Source organism: Protopterus annectens, chromosome 6.part0 (assembly GCF_019279795.1).
Source record: "Protopterus annectens isolate FY-2018-M chromosome 6.part0, PAN1.0, whole genome shotgun sequence".
Lineage (NCBI taxonomy): Eukaryota > Metazoa > Chordata > Ceratodontiformes > Protopteridae > Protopterus > Protopterus annectens.
The window spans coordinates 1,846,318,897-1,846,346,811 of NC_056737.1; the positions used below are offsets into that span (position 1 = coordinate 1,846,318,897).

Sequence of the window (27,915 nt, forward strand, 5' to 3'; positions counted from 1 at the left end):
AATTTTCCACGTGAGTTGTTTATCTCGCCTTTATTCTTACTGATGGGTTCGGAGCCGATCCTCGGCTCTGACACGGCCGATAGCAAAGCTCAAGATTTGCCAGTAGCTCGAGACCAAGCCCCTTATCCCACAATGCACTGCTGGAATTACCTCAGAACTTGTTTGCTGCGAGTAACAGTATATACATACATATATATATATATATATATATATATATATATATATATATATACACACACACACACACACACACACACACAAACATATACATACCCTTTTATGTATTTCTAACAAGAACACTTCCCAAAAGGGGAAGAAGAAATATTGAATAACCAGGATGGTACTAGCCCCTAAGTCAACAGTCAGCCAGGAGGGGGAAGGAGGGCGGGACATGAGAATAAAGGCGAGATAAACAACTCACATGGAACGTTATGGTAAGTACATAACTTCTTTATGTGAAGTTGTTAAATCTCGCCGTTTATTCTCACTGATGGGTAGCATCCCTAGCACCCACAACCCTGGGTGGCTCATGGGAGTATGTTCTTCAGTACCGTAGAACCAAAGGAAGACCTGTCCCTTGAAGCCTTATCTACTTTGTAATGCATGATAAAGGTATGAGACTTAGACGAAGTGGCTGCAGCGCAAATATTGTCAAGGGGCAATTTAGCTTGAAAAGCAGAAGACGTAGAGATGGTTCTAGTAGAATGAGCCTTAGGTTTGTGTGTTAATGGCATGCTTGCATTTTCATAAACAAAGGATATACAATCGGATAACCATTTAGATAAGGTTGTTTAGCCACTGGATTGCCTCTTCTTGCTTCACAGAAAGATACAAAAAGTTGGTCTGATTTTCTAATATCCCTAGTTCTGTCAAGATAAAATCTGAGCTGTATGTGAACATCAAGTTTGTGCAGCATGTATTCCAATTTGCTAGAGTGGTTGGGAAAAAAGACTGGCAGCTCAATGACCTGATTGATATTTGACTCAGAACAGACTTTAGGTAAAAATGAGGGGGTTGTTCTAAGAGATACTCTATCAGCATGGAAAATCATGCAGGGTGGTCTGATAGATAATGCTTGAAGTTCTGACACTCTGCGGGCAGAAGTAATGGCCACAAGAAATACTGTTTTCCAGGATAAAAATTTGAGATCACAAGAAGATGCTGGTTCAAAAGGAGGAAGAATAATTTGAGACAGCACAAGATTTAAATTCCAGGGAGAATAGGGAATTTTGATCGGAGGTCTCATATGAAGAACGCCTTTAAGAAAAGTCTTAGATAATTTATGGCCCATAACATTTGAGCCACCAAACCCAAGGTGAAAATTTGAGATGGCAGCTAACTGAACTTGAACTGTAGCAGCTGCTGCCTCTTCCTTAAAAATTTTTGTCAAAAATTCTAAAATAGAAGATAGCGGAGTTCGGAAAGGGTCAATGTTCTGCGTGTTGGCCCAAATTGAGAAGCTTTTCCATTTACTGCCATATAATTTCCTGGTAAATGGCTTGTGAGAAGACAAAATAATTTGTCTTGTATCTTCTGAAATTGAATGAAGCCTGGCAATTAGGGGAAGTGGATTAGCCAAGCAGTCAGTTTCAGGGACTGTAGTGAAGGATGAAAGTCCCCTGACGGGTGCATCAGAAGGTCCGGAACTGGGTCCAGGATCCATGGATCTTCCAACAGATGATGGTGGAGAAACAGAAACCAAATCTGTCGAGGCCAGTAGGGGGCTATGAGTATAACAGTCCTTCCCAGCGATTTTGCTTTCTGCAAAAATCTGGGTATTAATGGGAAGGGTGGAAATGCATAAAGGAGACCCGGGGGCCAATCGTGTAAAAGTGCATCTCTCAGGGGATGACCGGGAGGTGGTATTAGGGCAAAGTAGCTTCTGCGTTTTGAATTGATGTGGCTGGCAAAAAGGTCACAGCAAGGCTGGCCCCATTTGTGGAAAATCAACTCCGCAACCTGTTGTTTGAGAGACCACTCATGAGGGAGCAATATCGCCCTGCTTAGCTTGTCCGCTATCATGTTGGATTTCCCCAGGATGTGCGTTGCTAACAGAAAACCTGTCACCCCTGGGATTCTGGATATTGGCAAAGGCTCTTGCCACCCCCATAGTGCCTTTTTTAGGCAAGGCTCAAATTCTAAACCTACCACCCTAGAACACAAAAAAGGAAAAAAACTAAGGGTAATGCTGCTCAATGCCAGAAGTCTAAATCTCAAAATGCACGCACTCGAGGCCCTTCTCAGTATGGAGAACATCGATGTCTGTGCTGTGACAGAAACCTGGTTCAAGGCTCCTGAGAGCACCCCAGCGCTATCAGGTTTTACCTCATATCATGCGTTCCGCCCCAAAATCCGGACAATACCAAGAAAGGAGGAGGGGTATCCATATTCATCAAGGACACCCACACCTCAAGACTGGTGGCAACGCATGATGCATCGGAGACCATCCAGGTGCAATTAACAGTAGGCAAGACTGCTCTGCAAATTGTAGCATGTTACAGGCCACCCTCACAAACTCAGGAACCTCACATGGCCTTCCTGAAAACACTAGAGGGATAAATGTATCACCAAACACCATCATACTAGGTGACTTCAATTACCCTAATATAGACTGGGAACACTACTCAAGCCCAAACACCCTAGCCCAAAAGTTCCTGGAATTCATAAACTCAAATGCCATGGAACAACTAGTCACCATCCCCACAAGAGGAGATAACATACTTGATCTCATCATCACGAACATGGGAGCACAATGTTCAACACCGAAGTATACCCTCACTGGTGAGATCAGATCACAAACTAATCTCGCTGGAGGTCCTCATCCCACCCCCACCTGAAATAAAAAGACCACAGTAAAGAACTTCTCAAAGCCGACTTCACACTTCTAAAGACTAGTGTGGTCTCCTTTAAGGCCCCGAACCGGCGGAAAACAGTACTCAAGCCGCTGAATCACTTACAAATGCCTTCTACCAGCACCTGCAGGACTGCATGGATAAGGCAATCCCAAGCAAAACAAAGACTCTTTGTACCAAAGGCAAGCGTCCAGTCTGGTGGACCCCAGCCATAAACAAACTCTACAACAAAAGGAGGAAGCTACTACAAGATAGAGCAAAATCCTTAAAAGGTAAGACACCCTTGATCACTATAAGTAAAAACTAAGAGCTCTCATAAAATCATCCAAAGCAAATTTTGAGAGAAAAATAGCTAAAGACTCAAAAGACAATCATAAGGCCTTCTTTAGCTATGTTAGAAACCTAGGAGGAAACTCCCAGATATGCTCAGAACTAGTTCAAAATGATGTGAAGATTACTGATCCTACAGACATTGCCAACATACTGGCTGACAGGTTCAGTGCAAACTTCTCCCGTCCCCAAAAGGAGAGATATCTATACCAAACGATTGCAGCCCCCCAAACATCTCCAGCGCCCAAGTGAGAACTGCTCTCTCCAAAGCAAAAAAACACAGCATCCATGGGACCTGATGGTGTCCCTGGCTGTGTGCTCCACGAACTCAATGAGGAATTAAACTCACAGCTAGGACAGCTGTTTAATCAAAGTCTTACCTCTGGATACGCACCCAGGAGTGGCGCACTGCAACTGTGGTCCCACTTCACAAAGGCGGTGCCTCCACCGACCCTGGAAATTACCGGCCCATTAGCTTGACAAGCCTTATCTGCAAAGCCATGGAGAGGATCATAATGGACCTCATAAATAAAGACATAGGAATTTGCAGACTTTGGATCCAACCCAGTTTGGCTTTGTCAAAGGCAGATCATGCCTTTTAAACTTGGTTGACTTTTTCAAACAGTTACCAAAGCCATTGATGAGGGAAAGGCAGTCCATACAGCCTACCTCGATCTGGCTAAGGCCTTCGATACAATACCCCACTCGGGTATTATTGAAAAACTCATCAGCTTAAATGTTAACCCATACATCACAAGATGGGTTGCAAACTGGCTGAGTGACAGAACCCACAGGGTCAGAGTTGCTGGCGCCATGTCAGACTCAAAGCCTGTCACAAGTGGTGTCCCACAGGGCTCAGTCCTGGGCCCACTCTTGTTTGGCATCTACTTTTCCGAAGTACAAGCAAACACAGGAGGGTTATGGCTGACAAAGTTTGCAGATGACTGCAAACTGGCCATAGTAGAAAACACATCTGACACAGATATCCTTCAGAAGGGTCTCACAGAAACGGATAACTGGTGCCAGAGCCACGGCCTAAAGTTAAATGCCAAAAAATGCATAGTCATACCCTTCGGGAAAAACAAGGTTACCCCTAGCTACCAAATAGGTGGCAATCCACTGAACACAGAAGAAGTTATCAGGGACCTGGGGACCCAGGTTGATAGTAGTCTGTCATTCGACACCCATGTAGCTAAAGTAGTCAGGAAGACCTTCTACATTGCCCACCTTATCATGAAGGGATTCTCATCTAGATCAAGGGAGGTCATAGTCTCCCTTTACTCATCACTCATCAGACCAATGATTGAGTACAATGCCCCATTTGGAATGTATCTGACCCGACACTTGCAGCAGCTGGAGAGGCCACAAAGTTCCTCACCAAAAGGATAAAGGGTCTCAAAAATCTGTCCTATGCTGCCCGACTGAAAGAACTCCAGCTCTATTCAGTCGCACCGCTTGCTCAGAGGTGACCTTTGCCTAACATACAAGGCCATGTCAAACCCAGATTTGATGAATATGCTTCACCTCAAAAATCTAGATCCATCAGAGCCACAAGGGCGGGAGACTTAAACCTCGACACGGCTATTAATAGGACGTGCTGGAGGGATAGATTCATCACCCAAAGACTCCTATGCTGTGGAACAAAATCCCGGTACATGTGAGGCAGAGCACCTCGCTGGCCTTGTTCAAGAGAAATCTTGACCAATGGATGGGAGATCGCAGATATACCCCAGGGATTACCTCAGTGTCACTGCTCGACAGAGGCACAGCAAAATAATGGGTATAGTTCCCCATACTAAAGGGGTGGCGTAAGCCACAAAACGATGGGCTAGGCTTGTAAATGCCCTCGGGCAGATAGCCTAGTATGAACCTATGAACCTATGAACCTAAAACGCTGGGACGGCACAGCCCATTGCCAGACCCTGAGGGCTTCTCGACAAAGGGGGTAAGACTTGGTTCCGCCTTGCTTGTTTAAGTACCAGACTACTGACATGTTGTCCTTCTGAATTACAATAGTTCCTAGAGGGAGAGAGTCCTGAAAGTATTGCAACGCCAGAAGCACCGCTCTCAACTCTAGAACATTGATGTGCAGATGTGATTCTTGATCTGTCCATGTGCCTTGTGCAGTCATTCCGTGAAAATGCCACCCCCCCACCCTATCAGGGAAGCTTCCGTGGTCACAGTGGCTACTGGGGGGGGGGGAGAACAAAGGGTCTTCCGATTGTGACATGAAGAGACGTCAACCACCACTGAAGGTCTCTCCTGCAACAATCCGTGATGAGAATCATGTGGTGCATCGGTAGTTTCTGGTAAGACCACTGATCAAAGAGGAGCCATTGAAGAATTCGCATATGCATCCTTGCGAGTGGTATAGTCAGGATTGCTGCCGCCATCAAACCTAGCACCTTCAATACCTCTGCTGATGTAGCTTTGTTCTTTGACACCAGTGAGCTGACATTTTGGCGGAGAAGAGAGACTCTTTCGACAGGGAGACGTAGAGTGATAGTTGAGGAATCTAACTCTGCTCCTATAAAAACGGTATGCTGCGATGGCGATAAGGCAGACTTTTCGAAGTTGATTGTAATGCCTAATTGATGGCAGAGTGTCAAAGTGTATTGTGTTGCCTGAGTCAATTGATGCCTGGTGGCAACGGTGAGGAGCCAATCGTCTAGGTATGGAAACACCTGGAATCCTAGACGTCTCATGTGAGCCGAGATCACTGCCATGCATTTGGTGAACACTCTGGGGGCTGTAGTGAGACCAAAGGGCAGGGCTCGAAACTGGTAATGATTGGCTCCCAGCCGGAGGCGCAGATGATCTTTGGAGCATCTGTTCATCTTTATGTGATAGTACGCGTCTTTGAGATCTATGGAGCACATCCAATCGCCTTTCCCTATGAAGAAAAGAATGGACTGAAGTGGGACCATTCGGAACTTCTCTTTCTTTACGAACTGGTTGAATCTGCTGAGGTCCAAGACAAGTCTCCAGTCCCCTGTTTTCTTTGGTACCAAAAAGAATCTTGAGTAAGTTCCGAATCCAACTTGGTCTACTGGGACTGGTTGGATGACTCTTTTTTTCTAGCAATCTGTGGACCTCTATGATTGCTTGTTCCCTGACTTTGGGTGGAACATCTGGGATTCTCTTTACAGGAATGGGAGGGGAAGAGAACGGTATGAAATATCCTCTGGAAATGATGCTTTGTACCCAAATATCTGATGTTATGTTTATCCAGGCTTCTGGGTACAAAGACAAGCGACCCCGACTGCCTCCAGAGCCTAACAGTTGGGCCCCCTTTCAGGGGCGCTGGTAGGGTTGACCGGAGAATTGACCCCTGTCACCCTGTTGCTGTGGACACCCTCTGCCATGGGGGCGGCGTCTTCCATTATAACCCCCTCCTCTGCCTCTAGAGGGGGTTTCTCCACGTGTGTCCTGAAAGGCTCCCTGTGCTTTTCGGAACCACATTTTCCCTCCCCTAGGGCCCTTGGGGTAGGGCTGAGTAGGGGTCGAAAAATGAACTCCAACGGCAGATAAGGTCTTGCCTTCCTGCTCACACCTGGTTAAAGTTTCCTTTACTTTGGGCCCGAACAGTGATGAGCCATTGAATGAGGTATTAATAAAGGAAGACTTAAAGGGTTCTGCAAATGAACAGAGACGCATCCAGGCTTGTCTTTGAAGAGCAATGCCCGAACTAGCAGCTCTACTCAAACCATCAGCTGCATAGGATATGAGACGCATGGACAAGTTTATCACTGAGTTTAGGGTAGCAAGCTGGATGTTGACTTTGTCGGCCACCCCTGCAGCTACCTACCCTGGAGAGTATCTCCTAGCTCTTTCAGGAGATCTCTCTGTAGTCTCGCAAAGTGGGTTAAGTAGTTCAGTGATCACAGAGGAAAGGTCGCTGAACTAAACATGCGCTTCCCATACCTATCCATGACCCTAGAATCTCTGTTAGGGGGATGGGTAGAGGTGGATGTCTCAGATACTTTCTTTTTGGTGGCTGCAGCTGCCACCATGGCATCAACAGGCACTCCTTTTGTAAAAAAATGGCTTGTCCACTGGGGCAGACATGAATTTATTAGGCTTACGAGGAACAGGTTCCATGGCCTCCGGTGACTCCCATGCCTTACGAGAAATCAGTTTCATGAGCTCGTCGTAAGGCGGAGACACCCAAGAAGTGGAAGGCTGAGACCCAAAAGCCTTCAAGAGCATGGACTCATCCTCAGTAGGGGTCTTGGACTGCCAATCGCCCCTCTGACTAAGGATCTCTAGTATCTCTGCAAAGGAGATATCCTCAGAGAGGGATCGAGGGGACCCTTCTGACTCATCTAAGTCCGTGTCAGATGTCAAGACTCCTGTGGGGAGTCTAAGTGCCTCCTCTTGCACAGTCTCTTCCTGGGCACCTCCTCAGTGGGGGGATCTGGGGAGGTCTCAGAAGAGTAGGGGACGCCCTGTGGGGGGTACTTGAGGCTCGGGGTCTCTACGCTTAGAGGGACCGGTAAATGAAAAAGCAGACACAGGAGCTTGAGGGGAGAGGGAAGGCTGAACCAATGCTGACGTTGTCTTTGGAGACAAAGCTCTCCTCATAGCATCGAAGGCACCATGGCTCCGACGAGAAGGAGTGAACGGACCAGAGAGTACCATCCGATCCTCCCACACAGAAACCCTGGGCTCCGAGCCTGAGGTAGAAGCTGAGCCCATCCGAGCCAAAGCCCCGAGAGGAAGATTTGGCACAGACAAATCGGTTTGACTATCCTCCCCGGACCCGATGGAAGAGCGTCGGCTCCTAGAGTCTTCGGTTGGTACCAAGGACATTCGAGTAGATGGAGCCGATAACACCGGTGCGGGTATTGGCTCCAAGGGTTCGACAACCATTGGTTCAGTTTCCTTTGGCTCTGAGAGTCCAGTACGGCTTGGAGGAGTAGACAAATCCGGTTCCATGGTCTTCGGCACCGACGAGCTGGTCGGGGCCGACAACAATTTGGCAAGTCCTGGTGCCTGTAACAGCTTCTGCACTAGCCGATCCATGTCCAAATCTGAAAGGCTGACTAAGGACTTAGCTGAATGCACCGAAGGTGCTGACTGGAGTAGAGGGGAAGAAGGAACTTCAGAGACCGGCTCCAAAACCGAGAGCTGGCTCCGAATCAAAGGTACACTCGGTTCCGAGGTCTGTGGAACCGATGACCCTCCTTCTGAAATTTTTGCCTTTTTTGTCATTTTGTCTGAAGATCTGGATTTTGAGGATTTGGAGGACAAGCTAGTACCCTCATGGCTACTCAAAACCTCAGAAAAAAATTGCTGTAGCAATCCCCTGTCTATTAGCTTCCTCCTTCTCTCCAAGAGGACTCTTGAAGAAACAAAATGGCAAATGCTGCAAGTGTCTTGGAGGTGTTTAGCCCCCAGACAGTAGAGACATTGAATGTGTCCATCAGTGACAGACATTTTCTGCCCAAAATCTGGGCATTTTTTGAATCCTGATTTAGGATGGGATTTCTCCTTTTCATCCAACATAGTTAATAACAAGCAATAAACTGAAAGGAGTAAGACAGAAAAGTCTTTGCTCACTTATAAAGATCCACAAACTACTAAGCCCAAACCGGGCACTAACTATAACAATATAATTACAGATTATAAATATAGGGCTAAGAGGCCCACAGAGAAGAACCCTGACTATTAGAAAGACCAATAAGAGTAAATAGGGCTAAAGGCCCACACAAACCAAGAAGTCAAAAGGGCACTAACTATTTAAACTGTTTAAAACTACCTAAACTATAGATTATATTAATAAACAACCTGATATTAACACACAACTATTTTAGTAACAAAAAGTAAAAGTTTTTTTTATAAACTTGCTGTTATTTTTCCCACAAATGGTCCGAGCTAGCTGGATCACCGAGATCTCTCTTGCCACGGCAAACTAGATCTGAGGTAATTCCAGCAGTGCATTGTGAGATAAGGGACTTGGTCTCGAGCTACTGGCAAACCTTGAGCTTTGCTATCGGCCGTGTCGGAGCCGAGGATCGGCTCCGAACCCATCAGTGAGAATAAACGGCGAGATTTAACAACTTCACATCAAGCGGTTAAGTGGCAAAACCATCTCTCCCCCTCCCTACCAGTCTCCCTAGTAGTACCCCAAGGCTCCATCCTGGGGCCACTTCTTTTTACCTTCTTCACCAATCAGATCCCAAACAGTATTCCTAAAGCCTCAATACTGCAATATGCAGATGATACCACCATAATATGCGCAGTCAAATCAATTGACATCCTTCACCCCCTAACACAAGAATGCTTTTCCCTAGCAGAAACTTGGATTACAAACCAAAGACTCATTCTGAACCCAAGTAAAACAAAGCTAGTAATCTTTAGCTCCCACAGAGACACACCTCCCACTGATTCTTTCTTCATCTCCTCCTTTAACAAGACCACAATCACCACCACAAATCATACCAAACTCTTAGGGGTTGAAATAGATAACCACCTTAGATTTGACCTACATATTTCTATAACCATAAAAAAGTACATAAAAAACTTGGCCTACTGTATCGCAATAAAAAATTCCTCACTGACCACTCCAAAACTACAATAGCGAGGACTCACCTACTATCCACCCTACTTTATGCTTCCCCCATGCTTACAAATCTCCGCAAATCTGACCTAAACAAACTTGATAGTGGTTATAAATTTGCTACAACCTCTCCCATCAGAACACATCACTGTGAATGCCTAAAAAACTAAATTGGCTAGAACTACCACTACTACTTCAACTCAATCAACTATCACTAGCCCACAAAATAATACATAACTCTGAAAACACCCCAGCCCTACAAAATATTTTGCAACCCTATACAACCGCCAGGCCCTTTAGGTCTAGCACACAAAACCGCCTCAAACTAACTAAATATAACAATGAAGCTGGTAAGTCTGTCTACAGCCACTATATAGCAAAAACCTGGAACTCCCTTCCTGCCCACATAACTGACAACAAATCCCCATCACAGTTCAAGAAACTTGTTAAAACTCACTTTTTGAATAATCGACTGTGCTCCTCTATCCCTCCTGGCTAATATCTCATTAGAACACTTCACCTAACTTAAGTAACTCTGCTAAGCCAACCAATCATAGTACTGTACCCGCTTAAGTCTGTTAATCTACTGCTCATCCCATCTCTCCAGGAGTTAGGCAAAACTACCCCAGCAATGTTGAGCTCTCCATAAGCAATTAAAACCGGGTGAAGATATATAGTGAATCAATTTGTTATCCTTCTCAACTATAACGAGCATCATCTGCTCTCTCAGAGCTTTATTCTACGTCTCTCTGCTTTTACTCTGATAGTAAATCTATCACAGGAATCCTAAACTTAGGAATATTTTCTAAAATTTAATATTATATTGTAGAGAATGAATGTATCCTATCTGTTAGTTAATATGAATGTCAAAGTCTCTTCTATGGAAATTGTATGTCAAAAGTCTGTCCTTAAAACTATGCTTTGTAAAAAAATTGTTCTCTTGGAGCTTTTCTCTCTGGGCCTCCACTGAAAATGGACTTGTAATCCAGTTGGACTCTCCGGGTTAACAAATGTAATATATATATATATATATATATATATATATATATATATATATATATATATATATATATATATATATATACACACACACACACACACACACACACACACACACACACACACATACACACACCGCTGCCCCCCCCCACACACACACACACACCGCTGACCAACTGTATCAATTTACATTAAATCAACAAGTGGTCGAAATTCACAAAATTGGAAAAAAAATAATGTCTTGCATAGGTGGCTTGCCCCCTGCACCTCCACACCCCCTGCTAATTATATATATTACATCTCCAAGATCACACAACAGTGGGGAAAGGGCAACATCCCACTCACAACTGTTTAGTGATCTCCCCAAGCAAATGTCAGCATTTTTGATAAATCAGCACTTTGATAAAAAAGCTAGCTTCCAAATAACCTTCCACTGAAGTGGCTATTATATTGAGAGTGAAAAAGCAAGTACAATTGATTGAAAATCAGCTGATCGAAAAGTACCGGCTTTTTCACCATGAGATCTTTATACAGTAGGGGCACATGCCCTTAAATCACTGTAGTGCTATCTCGGAACTTGCTGGTCCATATAATTAGTGGAGGGTGCAGGGGGACTGGATCCCTGCAAAATACTGGATTATTGTTTTGGTTTGATCCTTTGTGGATTGATGTTTTTCTGTTTCAACCATGTGAGGTTGATGAAGTTAGTGTCGATGTTTCTGGACATTGATTAACAGTTACGAATCCGCATATGCATACACACATACATACATAATTACAACTGATTTTTAAAACTGTGTAGCAGAAACTGTAGTAAATAAATTATTGTAAATAATGTACCCCTACTCTTTTCAATATGTGTAACAGTAGATGTAGAGTAAAGATGCAGCAGACATCCTCTTCCTGAAAGGGTTCAAGTAGTACAAACACAGACTGAGATTGTCAAAAGATTTCTGCCTGATGTTGATGGATGTAACAGTTTTTGGCAAACAGTGTGGCAAATTTATATAGGCTTTTTATTTCCATTGAGGTGGCTCAGTCAAAAAGGACTTCAAAGGTGAAATTATGATGTACTTTAGTATTCAGATATTTATACAATCAATTTCTAGACAGGACCATTGTAAGGAATCAGCAAAGGCAGTTCAAGGTAAACATGATATAGTTTGGAATACTTAGAAAATCAGAAGACTGCACTGTGTATGTGAGTTATTCAGTTAAGTCAAACAGGATAATTCTCAAAATAAACTGCAGATGCCATGACATTCTACTTGGCGGACCATAATGGATCTAGTTCTATTCTGAGCTTATGGCAGTGGATAATTTTTCATTAGCCTATTCTGATTTTATGGTAAAGGGTAACACGGCAGGACATGAATGGATGTTACATATATATATATATATATATATATATATATATATATATATATATATATGTGTGTGTGTGTGTGTGTGTGCGTGCATATATATACACACACATATATAGTGGATATAAAAAGTGCACACAACCCTGTTAAAATGTCAGGTTTTTGTGATATAAAAAAATGATACCACAATAAATCATTTCAAAACTTTTCCCACCATTAATGTGACCTATAACCAGTAGAGTTCAATTGAAAAACAAACAAATCTGTTAGGGGAAAAAATGTAAAAAAAAATAAAAAACATACAATAAGCTGGTTACATAAGTGTGCACACCCTTAAACTAATACTTTGTTGAAGCACCTTTTGATTTAACTACAACAGTCAGTCTTCTTGGGTAGGAGTCTATCAGCATGGTACATCTTGACTTGGCAATATTTGCCCACTCTTCCTTACAAAAGTGATTCAAATCTGTCAGATTGCGAGGGCATCTCTTGCGCACAGCCCTCTTCAGGTCACCCCACAGATTTTATAATGGATTTAGGTCTGGGCTCTGGCTGGGCCATTCCAAAACTTTAATTTTCTTCTGGTGAAGTCACTCTTTTGTTGATTTAGATGTATGCTTGGGATCACTGTTGTGTAGAAAGGTGAAATTCCTCTTCACCTTTCTAGCAGCTGCCTGAAGGTTTTGGGTCAAAAGTGACTGGAATTTAGAACTGTTCAAAATTCCCTCCACCTTGACTAAAGCCCCAGTTCCAGCTGAAGAAAAACAACCCCAAAGCATGATACTGCCACCACCATGCTTCACCGTGGGGATGGTGTTCTTTTGGTGATGCAAAGTGTTGTTTTTGTGCCAAATATACCTTTTGGAATTGTGGCCAAAAAGTTCAACCTTGGTCTCATCAGACCATAACACATTTGCCCACATGCTTTTGGGAGATGTGATAGGTTCATAGGTTTATACTAGGCTATCTGCCCTAAAGCATTTATAAGCCTAGCCCAAAGTTTTGTGGCTTACGCCACCCCTTATGTTAAAAAATACTGTGCCCATTAGTTTGTTGTGCCTCTGTCCAGCAGTGACACAGAGATGATTCCTGGGGTAAACCTACAATCTCCCATCCACCGGTCAAGATTTCTCTTGAACAGAGCCAGCGAGGTGCTCTGCCTCACATGGACCGGGATTTTATTCCACAGCATAGGGAGTCTCTGGGTGACAAATCTATCCCTCCAACATGTCCTATTTATATCCGTGCTAAGGTTTAAGTCGCTTGCTCTAGTGGATCTGGTAGATTTGGATTTTTTGAGGTGGAGCATGTCCATTAATTCCGGGTTGGACATGGCCTTGTATGTCAGGCACAGGTCACCTCTGAGCAGGCGGTATGCGACTGAATAGAGCTGGAGTTTCTTCAGTCTGGCAGCATATGACAGATTTTGGAGTCCCTTTATCCTTTTGGTGAGGAACTTTTGGGGTCTCTCCAATTGCTGCAGGTGTCGGGTGAGATACATCCCGTATGGGGCATTGTACTCGATCATTGGTCTGATAAGTGAAGAGTACAGGGGAACAATGACCTCACTTGATCTGGATGTGAATCCCTTCATGATCAGGTGGGCAATGTAGAAGGTCTTTCTAACCACTTTAACAATGTGAGTGTCAAAAGAAAGGCCACTGTCAACCTGGGTCCCCAGGTCCCTGATAACCTCTTCTGTGCTTAATGGATTGCCACCTATATGGTAGCTTGGGGTTACCTTGTTTTTCCCGAAGGGTATGACTATACATTTTTTGGCATTTAACTTCAGGCCATGGCTCTGGCACCAGCTATCAGTTTCCGTGAGACCCCTCTGAAGGATATCTGTGTCCGATGTACTTTCCACTATGGCGCCCAGTTTGCAGTCATCTGCAAACTTTGTCAGCCATAGTCCTCCTATGTTTGCCTGTACTCCTGAGAAGTAGATGTCGAACAACAGGGGGCCAAGGACTGAGCCCTGTGGGACACCACTTGTGACCGGCTTGGAGTCTGCCATGGCGCCAGCAACTCTAACCCTGTGGGTTCTGTCCTTTAGCCAGTTTGCAACCCATCTTGTGACATATGGGTTTACATTTAAGCTGGTAAGTTTCTCTATAATACCCGAGTGGGGTTTTGTGTCGAAAGCTTTTGCAAGGTCAAGGTAGGCTGTATGGACTGCCTTTCCCTCATCAATGGCCTTGGTGACTGTTTCGAAGAAGTCGACCAAGTTCAAAAGGCATGATCTGCCCTTGACAAAGTCATCTGGGTCGGGTCCAATGTCTGCAAGTCCCCTATGTCTTTGTTTATGAGTTCCATTGTGATCCTCTCCATAGCTTTGCAGACCAGGCTTGTTAAGCTTATGGGGCGGTAATTACCAGGGTCCGTAGAGGCACCGCCTTTGTGGAGTGGGACCACAGTTGCCGTACGCCACTCCTTGGGCACGCATCCTGTGGTAAGGCTAAGATTAAACAGCTGCCTTATATGCAGGTTGAGTTCGTGTAGCACACAGCCGGGGACACCATCCGGTCCCATTGATGCTGTTTTTAGCTTTAGAGAGAGCAGCTTTCACCTGCGCATTTGAGATGTCTGGGAGGCTACACTCCGCTGGGATAGTTATCTCTCCTTTTGGGGGGGAGAGGGGGGTGAAGTTTGCACTGAACCTGTCTGCCAGTATGTTGGCAATGTCTGTGGGTTCAGTGATTTTTGTATCATTTTGGACTAATTCTGCGCGTATCTGGGAGTTTCCACCCAGGTTTCTAACATAGCTGAAGAAGGCCTTATGATTGTCTTTTGAATCTATTGCAATTTTTCTCTCAAAGTTGGCCTTGGATGATTTTATGAGTGCTCGTATTTTTTTACTAATAATGATCAAAGGTGTCTTCTCTTTTATGGATTTTGCTCTATCATGTAACAGGTTTCTCCTCTTATTGTAAAGTTTGTTTATGGCTGGGGTCCACCAGACTGGACGTTTTCCCTTGGTGGAAAGAGTCTTGGTTTTATTAGGGATTGCCTGATCCTAGCAGTCCTGGAGGTGTTCGTAGAAGGCATTTGTAAGGGCTTCCAGCTTGGGTTGTGGTTTCCACTGGCTCGGGGCCTTGAAGGATACCACACCAGTCTTGAGTAGTGTGAAGTTTGCTTTAGAGAAGTTCTTCACTGTGGTCTTTTTTGTTTGGGGTGGGGGCGGGATGTGGATTTCCAGTGAGATAAGTTTGTGATCTGATCTCACCAATGAGGGATATACTTCCGGTGTGGAGCATTTTATCCCCATGTTTGTGATGATGAGATCTAGTATATTTTCTCCTCTTGTGGGAACGGTGACTAGTTGTTCCATGGCATTTGAATTTATGAACTCCAGGAACCTTTGGGCTAGAAAGTTGGGGCTTGAGTAATGTTCCCAATCTATATTCGGGTAGTTGAAGTCACCCAATATAATGGTGTTTGGAGATACATTTATACCCTCCAGTGTCTTCAGGAAGGCTGTGTGGGGTTCCTGAGTTTGAGAGGGTGGCCTGTAGCATGCTACAAATTGTAGAGCAGTTTTGCCTATGGTTAATTGCACCTGGATGGTTTCCGATGCTTCGTGCGTTGCCACCAACCTGGAGGTGTGGGTATCCTTGATGAATATGGATACACCCCCTCCTTTTGTGGTGTGGTCTGGGTTTTGGGGCCGGAACGCATGATATGAGGTAAAACCTGATAGTGCCGGGTGCTCTCAGGAGCCTTGAACCAGGTTTCAGTCACAGCACAGACATCGATGTTCTCCATACTGAGAAGGGCCTCGAGTGCGTGCATTTTGAGATTTAGACTTCTGGCATTGAGCAGCATTACCCTTAGTTTCTTCCCATTTTTGTTTTCTAGGGTGGTAGGTTTAGAATTTGAGCCTTGCCTAAAAAAGGCACTATGGGGGTGGCAAGAGCCTTAGCCAATATCCGGAATCCCAGGGGTGACAGGTGCAAGCCGTCCCTTGCGAAGCAGCGTGGCTTGTCAAGCATGTCATCCCAGGCAGACAGACACTGGATCCCCGGATGTATTGTTTTGCAAATTTTAAGCAGGCCTGGATGTTTTTCTGTGTAAGAAAAGGCTTCCGTCTTGCAACTCTACCCCACAGACCAGACATATTGAGAATATGGGAGACTGTTGTCACATGTAGTACACAACCAGTGCTTGCCAGAAATTCCTGCAGCTCCTTCAGTGTTGCTGTAGGTCCCTTGGCAGCCTCCCTTACCAGTTTTCGTCTAGTCTTTTCATCAATTTTGGAGGAACGTCCAGTTCTTTGCAACAGCATTGTTGTCCCATATTTTCTACAGTTTTTGATGACTTGTCTTCACTGTGCTCCATGGTATATCCAATGCTGTGGAAATTATTTTGTACCCTTCTCCCGAATGATGTCTTTCAACAATGAGATCCCTTTGATGCTTTGTAAGCTCTCTGCAATCCATGGCTTTTGCTGTAGCAGATAACTGAGTAAATGTCAGGAAAATCCTACTAGGACAGCTGAATTTTATTTGGGGTTAATCAGAGTCTCTTTAATTGATGGCAGGTGTGTACCCAAGAAGACTGAATGTTGTAATTAAAGCAAAAGGTGATTCAAAAAAGTATTAGTTTAAGGGTGCGCACACTTATGCAACCAGCTTATGGTACTTTTTTAATTTTTTATAGTTTTCCCCTAACACATTTTTGTTTTTCAATTGAATTGTACAGGTTATAGGTCACATAAAAGGTGGGAAAAATTTTTAAATTATTTATTGTGGTCTCATTTAAAAACCTGGCATTTTAACAAGGCAAGGGTGTGTACACTTTTTATATCCACTGTGTATATGTATGTGTGTATGTATATATATATATATATATATATGTATATATATATATATACACACACACACACACACACACACACACACACACACACACACACACACACACACACACACACACACACACATACACACACCCACACACACATACATATATATATATATTATATACATACACATGCATATATACACATTATTATATGACACACTTACGTTGAGGAGTTAATGATAATTTTTAATATTGTTTACATCTATCAAAAGTCAAATACAGTTACAGAGTTTGAAAAAAGTTGTGATTAAGGAGGAAAAATAAAATAATAATCAAAGAAGGGTAACACTTATGCTAGAGCAGCCCGCAAATGGCTAGAGATCAACAGGTGTAAATAAATTATCAATAAATACCAGTCTTGATTTTCAATCCACTCTGCCAGTGAATGTCGAACATCCATTGGAAAATTATCATCATAAACTTTGTCCACCTGTTCCAAGAACTGCAGCTCCAGCTGTTGGACTTGATTCCACTGAGACATGCTGTAAAACAGACTTCAGGTCATCATACAGACAGTTGGATTGAAAGCATAACTATATTGCATGTCATTTCGTAACACTGTACAAAATGTAATTCGCACAGTATGAAACAGAATTACTAAACTGTACAGTAAACTTTTTCTACCAAAATTGAAAAAGACAAATGACTAGTTTTATAAAAATATAAATAAATGTAAATATTTGCAAAAATCAATCCCATTCTTCCCCAATTCTTACAACCATTCCTGGTGTATGATAATTACATGCTCTGACAAAAAAGTTGAAGTTGCGAGTCTCAAGCGACTGAGTTAGTAATGAATCAGGAACTCTGAACTCTCGATACTGTATTTATACTTGGTCTTCTAACTCAAGTCATGGTTAAAAACAGTCTGCAAAATCAGGGCACCTTTCATACACCCAGCTATCATACAGCTCAAGCAGAGCTGACTAAAAGAAAAAATTAAGTGCCAATCCCTTCACAGCTTTCCTGCCAACAGAGACAGGAAGGCTGGCTCTAAATGGGCAATGCTATGAAAAATAAAAATATATAGCCACACCCTGGCACAAAAATAAAAAAAAACTAAAAAAGAACAAGGTGGATGGAATGGCTACTGCAACAGTGATCATTCCATCATCTACTGTCATGGTAACTTTACCTACACAACTGTACTATGTTCATCATTTTGATGAATGCAGCAGTAGCCTTAGCTCTATGGGTAGATTACCCTACCTTACTACATCTGGGAAGTAGAAGGAAGAATAGTTCTAGCAAAGCCTGAGCTGGACCTACAGAGGGAATCAATCTTATAGTACTTTGTAAAAGTACTTACAGAGGTACCATGTGGCAGCATCTAGAATCCATCCCTTTCCAAAAAGCCACAGATGAAGCCAAGGCACTGGCAGAGTGGGCCTTGAACCTGCCTGGAACAGTTTTCCTATGATGAAAATAACAAATGATAATAGCTTTAGACAATCATTTGGAAATAATCTGTTTTGACACAGGTTGTCCTTTCTTACATTCACAAGAAATGAAAAAATGATCAGAAGTTCTGAAAGATTTTGTTCTGTCAGGATAGCACCTGAGTTATCTATGCACATACACGGTGTGAAGTATCCCTTCTCCATCATTTTTACGTTCAGGAAAGAAAACAGTAAGATGGACAGTCTGGCTTAAGTCTTCTTCTTTCAGTTGCTCCTGTTAGGGGTCGCCACAGTGGATAATCTGTTTCCATTTTTTCCTGTCCTCTGCATCTTGCTCTGTCACACCAACCACCTGCATGTCCTCTCTCACCACATCCATAAACCTTATCTTAGGCCTTCCTCTTTTCCTTTTACCTGGCAGTTTCATCCTTAGCATCTTTTTCCCAATATACTCTGCATCCCTCCTCAGCACATGTCCAAACCAACATAATCTTGCCTCTCTGGCTTTGTCTCCAAACCTTCCAACCTGGGCTGACCCTCTAATATACTTATTCCTAATCCTGTCCACCCTCGTCACACCCAGTGCAAATTTTAACATCTTTAACTCTGCCACGCCCAGCTCCGACTCCTGCCTTTTTGTCAATGCCACTGTCTCCAACCCATATAACATAGCTGGTCTCACTACCCTCTTGCAGACCTTCCCTTTCACTCTTACTGGTACTTGTCTGTCACAAATCACTCCCGACACTCTTCTCCACCCACTCCATCCTGCCTGTACTCTCTTCTTCACCTCTCTTCCACACTCACCATTACTCTGAACTGTTGATCCCAAGTATTTAAACGCATCCACCTTCGCCACCTCTACTCCCTGCATCCTCACCATTCCTCTATCTTTCCTCTCATTCACACACATATATTCTGTCGTAGTCCTGCTGACCTTCATTCCTCTTCTCTCTAGAGCATATCTCCACCTCTCCAGGGTCTCCTCCACCTGCTCCCTACTCTCACTACAAATCACAATGTCATCTGCAAACATCATAGTCCACGGGGACTCCTGTCTGATCTCGTCTGTCAACCTGTCCATCACCATTGCAAATAAGAAAGGGCTCAGAGCTGACCCTTGATGTAATCCCACCTCCACCTTAAACCTAAAGAAACCTTGTCCCTGTGGATAATGAGATAGGTTTGACTCACCATAACAGTTTGCAACTCAGATACTCTTCTTGTAGAGGTCAGAACAATTAGTAAAACTATTTTCTAAATATTAAGAACATTAAGTCAGCCAGGTTAGCTGGTTAAAACTCAACAAGTGTTAGCTTCTCTAACACAAAATTAAGATCCCAAGGAGGGGCCATTGGTTTACTTAGAGGCCTCCTGTGCAAAACTCCTTTCCAAAACATTGTGACATGAGACTGCATTGAAAGAGGAGGCTCCATGGGCAGCCATGTTGAAATGCCAATACATGAACCCTGGTAGAGGAATAAGAAAGGCCACAGGATAACAACGCATACAAATATTGTAAAAACAGAGAAAAACTAGCCATGAATGGGTACTGGTTATGCTGTTGGCACCAACTAGAAATCCTTTCACATTTGATAATATATGATTTTTAAGTACCAGACTAGTTTCAGTCTGTGAGGAAGTTTGTGGTAATTACCCCCGGACATTTTTAAAAGAAGGGAGACCCACAGTTGCCTAGGCCAGAAAGAAGTCACCATAACGATCTTGGGTGATTCCTTTTGAATCTTCAAAAATACCCTGGATATTATGGAAAGGGTGGAAATGCATACAGGAACATTCCTGTCCAAGGAAAAGAAAAGGCATCTGTCTTCCAGGCCTTCTTGCATGGTGTCCTGGAACAGAATCTTGACAGTTAACTGTTCAGAGAAGAGGCAAAGAGATTTACTTGAGGAACTTCCCACAGATGGATCAAATCTTGGAAGATCCCCTGATCAAGTTTCCATTCAAGGGGTCTTCCCTGGTCCATCTAAGCTTGTCTGCCACACAAGTTTTGCCCAGACAGAATGTAGGATGCCTGTAGAGTAAAATTGTGCTTTGAAGCTATATCCCAAGCTAACATGGCTAGTCTGCAAGGGGGAGTATGACTCGGTTCCTCCTTGCTTGTTGATGTACCACATGACTATGGTATTGTCTGCAACAACTTCAAAAGGTCCCAAGGGCAAAAGATGATTCAGAGAGTTGAGTGCCTTCATCAGGGCAAGCATCTCTTTGATATTTATGTGCTGCTCCCCAAGCAAAGTCCATGGTGCCTCTGGTGACTGACTGCTTTGGAATAGGGAGCGAGAAGGGGAGATCAGGATTTAAGGATATCTGTTGTCTCCACCAAATTAATTCTCATCTGACAAACTGCACTTGGATTTGAAAAAGACAAAGGGTGTTGGTGCTGGGACCAAAGAGACTTCAGATACCACTGTATCTTTTTCATGAGGAGTCTTGCCAGGGGTATCATGAGACTTAGAAGCCATGAGACCCATAGTCCTGAGGTATTCACTTGCAGTAACCAAAGTTTGAGTGGAAAACCTAAGAAATATGTCTAGATATATTTTTCAAGTGGAAGAAGAGATCTTTCAACTGAGGTGTCTAGCTGACATCCCAGGAACATACTCCTGTGTGAAGAAATCAAGTAACACTTTTGAATGTTCTCTTGGAATTATACTTTGTTAGAGATCTCTCACCCAAGCCAGATATTCCTGACACTTAGAAAAAGACTGTAAAAATAAGAAAGTCATCTATATATGGAAAAATGTGGCTACCCTGCAGCTTGCCATGAGCTATAAAGTACAGTTGTGTACACTTACCATAAATGTAGATGTTCGAGTGTATTCACTGTTGCAGTCATCACACTTGGGTTATCCTGCCAGGGGTAGCCATCAGTCAGCCCAAATACCAGAGGCTTAGTATGTCTGTATCAGTTGCTGTTGCTCCAGGACTGACGTCAGGTCGTCAGTGGTATAAAATCAGGCAGCCGACGCCATTACATCAGTTTTTCTTGTCCCAAATGTCAGGAGCCTCCAAACAGGGAGCTAGGTTATGGTGGAGAACACCACTAGTAGAAAGTAAATACCAGAAATCCCTGTAAAGAGTGAGGAAAAGAGAGAGAGAGAGACAAGGGGGATGGAGGGTGGGAAACCAGGAATGCAACAGTGAATACACTCGAACATCTACATTTATGGTAAGTGTACACAACTGTACTATGTTCTTCATATTTCACTGTTGCAATCATCACACTTGGGTTGATTCCCAAAGCTGAAGTAAAGGGTGGAGGCAGTCAAGAAGAGTTGGGGCTGGCTAGGCTGCCCTGCAAGACTGCGGTTGCAAAGCATGCCCTGGATTTGGAGAAGATAGGCAGGTGGTAATGATTGCTGAAGGTATGAACAGAACTCCATGTTGCAGCCTCCAGGATGTCCCTGGTAGGGACCCCTCTGAGAAAAGCTGCAGAGATGGAAGTTGCCCTTGTGGAATGTGTCCTGACCCCCTTAGGGGGTAGTTTCCTGTGGTGTTTGTAACAGAAATGGATACAGCGTGCTATCCATTTGGAGATGGTTTGTTTGGATATTGCTTTGCCCTCTGCCCCTACTGCAAAGCTGACTAGTAATTGGTCAGTTTTCCTAAAGGGCTTAGTCCTATCCAGGTAGAATCAGAGCTGCCTGTGCACATCTAGAGAATGCAGAATCCTTTCCCCCTTGTTTTGAGGGTTAGGGAAAAAGGTGGGCAAATGAACAGATTGGTTAAGAGAGACACTGGATACCAGTTTAGGCATGAAAGCTGGGTTAGTCCTGAGGGAGATCCTGTCAGCATGAAAAATGATGAAGGGCTCCACAGCCATGAGTTCTTGTATCTCTGAAACTCTTCTAGCTGAAGTGATAGCCAAAAGCAAGGCTGTTTTCCAAGAGAGGAAGTTTAACTGCTGAAGCTGCAGGCTCAAAGGGGTTAGCGTGAGCTTTTCCAACACAAAGTTAAGGTCCCAAGCTGGGGTAGGAGCTCTTCTGGGCGGCCTTAAATTGCTAGCCCCCCCTTAGGAACTGTTTGATGAGAGGGTGAGAAAAGAGAGGTGGCTCTGTGCTGAAATGAGCAGAGATGGCAGAGGCATGAATTTTAATACAAGAGAAGGATATGCCCCTGTGAAGTAGGTCTGCTAGGTAATCCAGGAGGAGAGGTAGGGAGGGCTGTGCTGTTTCAGCTCCCTTAGCCTGGATCCAGGTACAATACCTTTTCCACTTGTCAACATAGGATTTTCTAGTGCTGGGATGTCAGGCTTCATGTATAACATCCAGAACTTGCTTGCTTAAGCTGGCAACTGGAGGAGAGGTCAGGGAATAAGCCAGGCTGCCAAGTTCACGATCTGCAATTGTGGACACACAAATTCTCCATTCTGCTGGGTCAGGAGAGTTGGGATCTGAGGTAGGTGCCATGGAGGCAAGGGTGACTGCACAGCAATGGGTACCCAGTGTTGGTGTGGCCAGTCTGGGGCAATCAAGATTGCTCTTGGTTTTTCCTACCTTATTTTGAGTAGTACCTTTGTGAGAAGAGGTAGAGGGGGAAATGCATAGATTGAGAGGTTTATCCATTGAAAGGATAGGGCATCCACTTTCCAGGCCTTGCTTTGAGGTTCACAGATGCAGAATTTGCTGAGCTGGTGATTGTTGTGGGAGGCAAATAGGTCCACCTTCGGGGTGCCCCATTTCTGGGTTACAAGGTTGAAGGTGCTGTGGTTTAGTTGCCATCGTGTGGGTCTAGGAGGTTTCTGCTTAAGTTGTCTGCCAGAGACTTTTGGGAGCCTGGCAGGAATTGTGCTAGCAGGTGAATTTGCATAGCTGAAGCCGTGTGCCAAAAAGTCATGGCTAGCCTGCAAAGGGAATAAGAGTGAGTTCCTCCCTGCTTGTTGATGTACCACATCACTGTGGTGTTGTCTGTTTTGATTAGTAGAGGACCCAGGGAGAGTAGGCGTCTGAAAGCTGTCAGAGCATGCTGAACAGCTAGCATCTCTTTTTGGTTGATGTGCAGATGTATTTGATTTGGGCTCCAATGGCCCTGAATGCACCTGCTGTCCAGGTGTGCACCCCAGGCATAATCTGATGTGTCTGTGGTTAGGGTTTGGGTGGCGTGGGATTGTGAAAAGGGAAGGCCCTTGTTGTGGTTGCATGCTGCTGCCCACCAAAGAAAATCTTTCCTTAGACAAGGTATCATAGGTATGATAGTTTCCAGGTCCTGAGAGTGTTGACAGCATAGACCTTTTAAGTACCACTGAAGTTTCCTCATATGCAATCTGGCATATGGAACAAGTAGAATGCAGGAAGCCATAAACCCTACAGATTGCAGGGTTTTCCTTGCAGATAACTGGGTTCTGGTGGCTAGTTGAGTGAAGTAGCCTGTCAGATAGGCTTGTTTGTCTGGAGTAAGGAATCCCATCTGGGATGCTGTATCCAGGCTTGCTCCCAGGAATACAATTTTTTTGAGTGGAGACTAGTTTGGATTTCTTTTCATTTATAATGTACCCCAGGGAGGTCAGTAGGTCCTTTACAAAGGTAAGGTGCTGTAACAGCTTTTCCTGACTGTCTGCCTGTATCAGGCAGTCGTCTAAGTAAGGGTAAATTTGAATATTCCTTTGCCTGCAAAATGCAGTGGCAGAAGTCAGGCATTTGTGAAAACTCTGGGAGCAGTGGATAAGCCAAAGAGAAGCGCAGAGAACCAAAAGTGCATAGCTCCTGCCCTGAAACGTAGATATTTCCAGGAAGAATACCTGATTGAGATGTGCAGATAGGCCTCTTTTAGGTCTAGGGTGGCTAACCAAGTATCCTTGGATAGCATAAGAAGAAGCTGCTAGATGGTGAGCATTTTGAATTTTGGTATCACCAGGAAGGTGTTTAGAATTGATAGATAGAGGATTGAGCAACAGGTGCCCTCTTTTCTGGGTACCAGTAAAGGTCTGGAATAGAAACCTTGGCCTATCTGGTCTGCAGGAACAGGCTGTATTGCCCTCATGGAGAGCAGGGAATGAGCTTGGTTTTGGGCCTCTGCCCACTAGTTTGGAGGAAGATCTAGGAACCCTTTTGGGGTTGGCAGTGTGTGGAAATAAAATTTGTACTCCTGGGACACTAGGTTGAAAACCCATCTGTCGTTGGTGATGGAGGTCCAGTTTTTTGCATGGGAGTTGAGGTTTTCCTCCTAGGGGCAACAAGCATGTGGGCAGAGGTAAGGGGTGGAGTTGTAAAGTCATTGTGAGTTCTTTCCATAAGGGAGTGGCTTAGCACTCCCTGTTTTTGAAGTGGAGGAACGCTATTGCTTGGACCTCTGCACTCCCTGGGACTGCTGTCGGGGGGGGGGGTCTATTTCCCCTAGGTCTTGTCTGAGCTGGCCTTGAGGGGGCTGGAAAGGACCAGTGCTTGGATGGGCAATGTCTACCGAACCTCGGAGGCTGGACTTGCAAAAAGTCTTTAACAGTCTGCATAGATTTAGCTTTTTTTTTCCATTTTTGTTAAGACCTCTTCTGCCTTGGTGCCAAACAAATTGTCTTTGTTCAATGGTGCGTCCAATAGTTTTGATATGACATGGTCTGGCAAGGTCTGTTCCTTAAGCCAAGCATGCCTTCTAAGTACAGAACCTGTGACTGCTGCCCTGCAGGATACTTCTAGGGTGTCAAAGCCACATTGCAAGGTGTGTTTAGTAACTTGGCTTGCAGAATGCTCCTGTAACTTTATTTTCTGCACAAGCTGGAAAGGTAGATATTTTTTGTTTAAGGAGTGCCATTGTATGTTATTGGTATTTCAGCATGTGGAACTGGCAATTTAGTGCTCTAATGGCAAGAGTTGCAGAGGTATACACTTTTTTACCCCATCTGTCTAAAGCTCGGGAATCCCTGTCCAAAGGTGTGGGATTCTTAGCTGTGGTTGCTTTTATTCCTTTAGGTCCTTGGGAGATGTCCTCTGGGTCAGCAGTAGGATTTTTGAAAAGAAATGTCTGTGAATCAGGAACTCAGTAATACCGGTCAGGTTTCCTGGGATGAGGTGGGAGGGTGTCAGGAGTTAAAATGGATTCCATGAAAACATCATCCACAACATCCAGGACAGGAGGAATAGCTAAAGATCTGTGCTGTGGTAAATCTAAAAATTCCCTGAGTCTCTTTTTGGACTGAGGGTAGTCCTGACATCCCTATTGGAAATGCTCTCTCAAAGTATGTAGGGTTTTACCAAATGAAAAATCCTCTGAAGGAGAGGCATAAAGAATGGATTCCTCTGCATCTGAATCCTCATAAGCAGACAAGAGAATGTATTCATATTCAGAAACCTCAGAGCTGTCGAACTCCTGGTCAGATAAAACTGCTGGGGACAAGTCTCTTTCTTTTAGAAGGGGTAGGCTGGCTTCCCCTAATAAGCATGATAAGGTCTTCCGCCATTTTAAGCATTTGAGAATGAGGCATGGAAGCAGGTGCCTGAGCTTGGGTCGTCGGTTTTTTAGGTGTAGTTCGTACCCTGGGCCTTAGAAACTCAGTAGTTTTAGAAAGAACTGAAAACACGAAAGAAGTCGTCGGTTTGTGTCGAAAATCAATAGTGTGAAGAACTTCCTCAGAAGCCAGTGGCTGCAAAACGGCTCCAGACCCATCCAAGGTAGAGACATCCTCAGGATCCTTAGTCAAAGAAGAGTCTCGCGGCATACTGGACTCCGAACGGGTCTTGGTAGCAGCCTGCGAATCCACAGAAGTGGGATTCAGGGGGCTGTGAAAGCACCTCACTGAGGACCTGCGAACTGGTGACTAGCTTAACGGAAGCATCATCGGCAGTTTTGGACCTGTGCAGTCTCTATCTTTATCTTTACGTTTTTTCAGAAGATCGGTAGTTGGATGGCTTACGGAAGCCATTTCGGAATACGGAGACCGAGAACGAAAATATTTAGCTACGATAAGTGCCCGACAATGTATAGTTCTGGCATTGAACAAAGCACAAAACTGACAGCGAGGGACGTCGTGGTCTGGGCCTAAACAGGTGACACAGTAAGAATGCAAATCTTGGTGTGGTATTTGCGTTCCACAGGCGAGACAATTGTTAACTTTTTCTGACATCGGTTAGAGCAAAAGAAAAAAGGATCCCCAACAGGGTACTTAGCTTTAGAAGACTTCAACTTCAATTTCGGAAACAAAAACTCAGGTAGCAGCCAACCGACACTCGTGCAAACTGCTTCTGCTACAGGCTCTTCAGTAAGAAAGACTGATGTAATCGTGTCAGCTGCCTGATTTTATACCAGTGACGACCTGACGTCAGTCCTGGAGCGACAGCAACCGACACAGAAATACTAAGCCTCTGGTATTCGGGCCGACTATGAGGGCTACCCCTGGCAGGATAACCCAAGTGTGATGACTGCAACAAAAAGGCCGAGAACTGATAATGCGATCCAGATACACAAACCCTTAAGAAATGCCTGACATCTGGATGAGAAATTATAATATGATACAGACACATAAAATGTTATGAAACATCTGAAGTCTAGATGAGTAAGGATGTGATGATAAGCATCTTTTAACTCTAGTTTTACTAGGGAATTGGAAGAAGAGGTTCTGAAGTAATATCATTTTGAATTTGGGCAATATCACAAACAGGTTTAGGAAAGAAAGATCCAGAACTGGTCTACAAGTACTTTCTTTCACTGGGACTAAGAACATCCATGAATAAAAACCCTTCTCCACCTAGTAAGGAGAGCTGGTTCCATCACTCCTTGGCACAGAATATGATGAAGAACTGGTGTAAAGAAAACAGTCTGATCTGGAGGATGAGGAATGACCCCTGGAAAGGAGGAATTTCCTCCTCCTGCCATTTGTAACCTTCAAGAATGATCTTTAGAATCCATTTGACTGAAACTACCTATTGTCAAATAAAAAAAAAAAAAAAACACAGAGATTCAGACTTTCTAGAAGAAAAAGGAGCTCGGGTGGGATGGGATCACAAGGTCTCTTGAATGGTCATTCAGACTTGTTGGACTGTCCTTGGTTTTGGGAGGTTTGAGGCTTCTTTTTGAAACCCTTGTCATTTCTTCTTGAACGTCTCTTTACCTGTACATTGTTGAAACTGTTTATTCTGCTTTTCACCAAAACTGGATGAGGAGTTAGAGAATCAGTTAGAAAATTTGGAAAAGGAGGGCTGAAAATTCCCTGTATCAGCTTACATCTTTTGTCACACTTTCTGATCATCTCTGTAGCACAGGGGCCAAAAACTAAAGCTCTGACCAAACAGGAATTTAAAATATCATTTTAATACCATTTGGAGGTTCTGAGAATGCAGCCATGCAAACCTGCTCAAAATAGTACCAGTGGCCATAGCCCTGGAACAATTATCAAAAGAGTCATATACACACTGTAAACAATGAGTAGTGACGTGTGCACCTGAAGAAACTATATTATTTAAAGCAAATTTTTCCTCACAAGAAGAAACCACAGACAAAACATTCCTCATACTTTCACGGATAGTCACAACAAACCTTAACATACAAGCCTGACAGTTCAAAATTCTGAAAATCAAAGTTGCAGAAATATACAC

At 43.9% G+C, this 27,915-nt stretch overlaps 1 protein-coding gene across 3 annotated transcripts in view; it reads right to left on the bottom strand.

Annotated features, from left to right (window-relative positions):
- The window catches only part of STAT4 (signal transducer and activator of transcription 4), a 3,571,511-nt gene that overhangs the window by 2,874,788 nt on the left and 668,808 nt on the right, over positions 1–27,915 (bottom strand). For 2 of the 3 annotated variants that reach the window (XM_044075197.1, XM_044075196.1), the window contains exon 2: positions 17,324–17,452. The exons of the other annotated variant lie outside the window; for it this stretch is intronic. In XM_044075197.1, the coding sequence (XP_043931132.1) occupies positions 17,324–17,451 (128 nt within the window). In that variant the 5' untranslated portion in view covers position 17,452. The remainder of the gene's footprint in view (positions 1–17,323; positions 17,453–27,915) is intronic. 3 annotated transcript variants of the gene reach the window in all.